The sequence below is a fragment of the Octopus bimaculoides genome, chromosome 5, assembly GCF_001194135.2.
Source record: "Octopus bimaculoides isolate UCB-OBI-ISO-001 chromosome 5, ASM119413v2, whole genome shotgun sequence".
NCBI classification, from domain to species: domain Eukaryota; kingdom Metazoa; phylum Mollusca; class Cephalopoda; order Octopoda; family Octopodidae; genus Octopus; species Octopus bimaculoides.
The window spans coordinates 47,813-52,113 of NC_068985.1; the positions used below are offsets into that span (position 1 = coordinate 47,813).

At 40.5% G+C, this 4,301-nt stretch overlaps 1 protein-coding gene across 8 annotated transcripts in view; it reads left to right on the forward strand.

Annotated features, from left to right (window-relative positions):
- The window catches only part of LOC106873773 (E3 ubiquitin-protein ligase MIB2), a 58,923-nt gene that overhangs the window by 9,419 nt on the left and 45,203 nt on the right, over nucleotides 1–4,301 (forward strand). For all 8 annotated transcript variants that reach the window (XM_014921273.2, XM_014921276.2, XM_014921277.2 and 5 more), the window contains exon 4: nucleotides 1,958–2,109. In XM_014921273.2, coding sequence (XP_014776759.1) covers nucleotides 1,958–2,109 — 152 coding nt within the window. The remainder of the gene's footprint in view (nucleotides 1–1,957; nucleotides 2,110–4,301) is intronic.

The window sequence follows — 4,301 nt, forward strand, 5'->3', positions numbered from 1 at the left end:
TGTAATTATTAGTGTCTAAAGCGTCACCTTTACCTTTGTAGCAGTTGACTATGGTGCTGCTACACCAGTCATTGGGTATGACTCCTTCGTGTATCACCTGGTTCGTAATACGGGTGACTAGGCTGTAGCCAACACTGCCAGATATTTTGAGCATCTCTGCAGTGATTCCTGATGGGCCGGGGGCTTTCCCTGTCTTCATACTCTTAATTGCTTTATCTACCCTGGTACTATCAACTCGGATAGCTGGTCCCTCTGTTAGGTCAACATACGGCAGGCTCTCTTTCTCCCATTCATTCTCTTTATTAAGCAATCTATCGTAGTGGCATCTCCAGACCTCTTTCTTTGCAGCCTCATTTAGTGCAAGCCTTAGTTTTCATAAATACTTAACCAATGCTTGAAGCATGCCAGAGATGATGGAATGTGAGTGAGACATAACCCATCACCACACATTACAATGGTGTATTCAGGCAGGAAATATTCAGTCCAAGAGGTGAGGAACAGATGGAGTCAACAGATGGATGGTAACTTTGTCGAGAAGTCCTATATCTACAAATACTTAAAGGATTTCCTTAAGTCAAGAGTTGCAGAATTATTAGTCAAACATTTGAAAACACCGAGTGTCACATCTGAATAAAACCCCAACTTCATCTGGTTTTATAAAACTACACTAGCGTTCATTGAATAGAGGAAGATGCTGTAAAGGAGAGAGACGATGGTTATTTATGACCATTATTTCATAATTGAAACATTCAATTTGGAGTAACAGGTTGATATTCAACCATTGGAATACTGTCTGCATTAATATAGAGCAAAATTCTGTAAAGGGTAGAACCAACCCTGGGGCGGGCTGTGGAGAATTTTAAAATGACTGGGCACAAGCAAGCAATGGGGGGTACATATATATAAAACACAATGTGTACATGAGTTTGACTGAAGCCATGTGTTAAAGGTTGGATCAGTAAGAAAAGCAAAGTGGTGATGCATCAAATATTCACTTGTTGTGGGTGGTAAATAGCCATGTCAAGATTAAGACCCAGAACTAAGTTAATCTGGCCTGATATTAATTGAAACAACATTAAAAATGAGGGATTTTGAATCATAACAATATTAGACAATACAACTCTGCAAATGACATCGTTTGGTGCATCTAAGAAGATAGATAAACATGAATGTACGACAACGTCAAAGTTCTAGGGCAAGTCTATCCCCTCATTGGTTCCGTTACCCACAAATGAACAACCACAGTTCCTCCAAATTTACTTTATGAGTGATATAGGACAACAAACCTGAAGGAGGTGTCAACATTTCAGATGATGGGTCGTGTTAGACACAGCGCCGACTGCTGCAAAAGAGAGTCTATCCACTGACAGCTTCTTGGTGCATTTCAAAAATCACATAAAACCCACTGGTTAGGGCCTGAAATACTCGAAACAGATGCATAGCATGTTGCTTAGTCGAATTAGCCCATCATTGACTCCACAAATGTTTTGTTGTCAATGCTGCATTTTCCTATATGACCTGTTTCAACAAAACTGTAATATATTATATACAAATTATGTCATTTTAATCCCGAGCAACGCTGGCTGTCTCTGCTGGCATATATATATATATATATATATATATATATATATATATATATATACTGCATATACAGAGAGAGAGAGAGAGAGTGAAAGGTGTTTCCCAATCATCTGGGTGGCCAGTAACTTTGAATAACAACTTAGTTCAACCTTGGAGTCTCTTATGCTGACATAGGAAGCAGAAGTAAAATAATGAAGTATATATGTAAGTGTGTATGCACATGTGTGTGTGTGCGTGTTCATGTTCCTTGTCCGTCTTTCTCTTTCTTATCCCTCTTTTTTCACTCATGCATCTTTCTTTCTCTCTCTCTCTGTCTCCCCCCTCTCTCTTGCTCTCCTTTAATTTATTTCAAATGTCTTCACCTTCTTTACTTCAGGTTAACCAAATAGATGCAGACGGTAAAACTTGCTTGATGGCAGCTTGTTATCAGTTCAATACACATTTAACAAATTTGTTGATAGATGCAGGAGCTGAATTGAACATGAGAGACAAAGATAGTAAAACAGCTTTGCATCATGCTGTATTGGTGTAAGTTCAGAATTAACTAAAATCTTATGATCTGTTTTTGTTGCTAAATTTCTTCTAATTCCAGACATGTTAAATTTCCAAAGATGCTTTAGTAGTGGCTGTGTGATAGGATGACAACATGATAATAGTAACCAGCAGCAACAACTTTTTCTTATTTTTATCCATGTATCCAATTTATTATTGGAGGGATTTGCTGTTAAACAAGATTATTTTTTGTTTTGGAGATAACCTTTGAGAGCCAAAAGTTCTTAAGATTGTCCCAGTGACATGCAGTGTTCTCTGTTAATACTGATTATGGAGAGGTGAATCAATTTTTCTCCAAAGAAAATTGTATTTCAGCTCCAAAACGAGAAGATTCTGTAGCTTTTTATGGCAGCAATAATTTGTAAACTTTCTCCCAGAGATTATATCTCACTTCCATCTACAACATACTCAGCACATTCATAGAAGGATTCCAACATGGACTGTGCCTCATCATGTCATCTCTGGAAACTAGAACATTTTTTGAAGTTCTTGTTATTCTTATAGCTTCCTCAGTCATAAATTTCTGTTGTTTCACGCATACACATACTTTATTTCAAGCACACACACACACACACATTACAGCTTACTAAGTGCCACAGACCAAGTCTGCAGATGGTGCAAAGTCCCTTCCAGACCTAGAGTAATGTGGTGGTGGAATAATACTGTAGACAAAGCCGTCAGAGCAAAGAAACAGGCCTAGAAAGCCTGGAAGAATGGGGGTAGCTGGGAACTGTACAAGGTAGCCAAAAGGGAGGCTGGGTGACAGGTATACATAGCCAAGGGAGAAGCAGAAAAGAAGAAGAAGTTTGCCAATGTTCAGCAATGTGAGGACCAAAGAACTGAAGTACTTTGGATTGCAAGACAGTGTCTGAGAGAAAATTGTAATGTCACAGGAGAGAAATGTGTCTGAATGGATGATGGTGCACTTGCTTTTAATGATTCTGAAAAGAAAGAGGCTTGGAGAAGCCATTATGAAAGACAGCTGAACATGGAGAATGAATGAGAGGAGGAGAGCCTGCCAAATGTTGACCCAGTAGAAGGACCAGCTATCCGAATAGACAGCAGCCTGGTAGATAAAGCAATGAAGGGTATGAAGCCAGGAAAGGCCCCCGGCCCATCAGGAATCACTACTCAGATGCTTAAAATATCTGGTGGGGTGGGTTATGGCCTAGTCACCTGTATTGTAAACCAGATAGTTCATGAGGGAGACATACCCAATGACTGGTGTGGCAGCACCATAGTCAACTGCTACAAAGGTAAAGGTGATGCTGTAGATAGAAACACCTACAGGGGTATCAAACTGCTGGATCAGGTGATGAAGGTCCCGGAGAGGGTCATAGCCCATCTCATTTGGAAGAGAGTCTGCTTAGATGAGTTGCAGTTTGGTTTTGTGCCAGGTAGAAGCACCACTGATGCTATATTCCTGGTTTGACAACTGCAGGAGAAATACCTAGCCAAAAATAAACCCCTATAATTGACTTTTGTGGACATAGAGAAAGCCTTTGACAGGGTCCCCCAATCCCTTATCTGGTGAGCGATGTGGAAACTAGGGATTGACCAATGGTTAATAAGGGCTGTACAGCCCCTATACAGAGATGCTGTTAGTAAGGTTAGGGTTGGCAATGGGTATAGTGAAGAATTCCAGGTAGAAGTAGGGATCCACCAAGGATCAGCCCTCAGCCCCCTCTTATTCATCATAGTCCTCCAGGCAATAACAGAAGAATTCAAGACAGGTTACCCCTGGGAACTCCTCTATGCTGATGATCTGGCCCTCATAGTAGAATCACTACCAGAACTAGAGAAGAAATTTCAGGTGTGGAAGCAAGGTTTAGAGTCGAAGGGCCTTAGAGTCAATGTTGCAAAGACCAAAGTTCTAGTAAGAAGGAAGGTGAACACATTTTACACCCCTTCAGGTAGGTGGCCCTGCTCAATCTGTAGAAAAGGTGTAGGTAAAAACTCCATAAGATGTACCCAGTGTAAGCTATGGGCACATAAGAGGTGCAGCAACATCAGAGAAAGATTAACCGAGAAGATAGCTTTCATGTGAGGCAGATGCACAGGGGCAATAAACACCACAGATGCTTAGAAAATAGATTCCATCACACTTCAGGGGAAGAAACTAGAAGTAGTTGATAGCTTCCGCTACCTAGGTGACCAAGTTAGTAGTG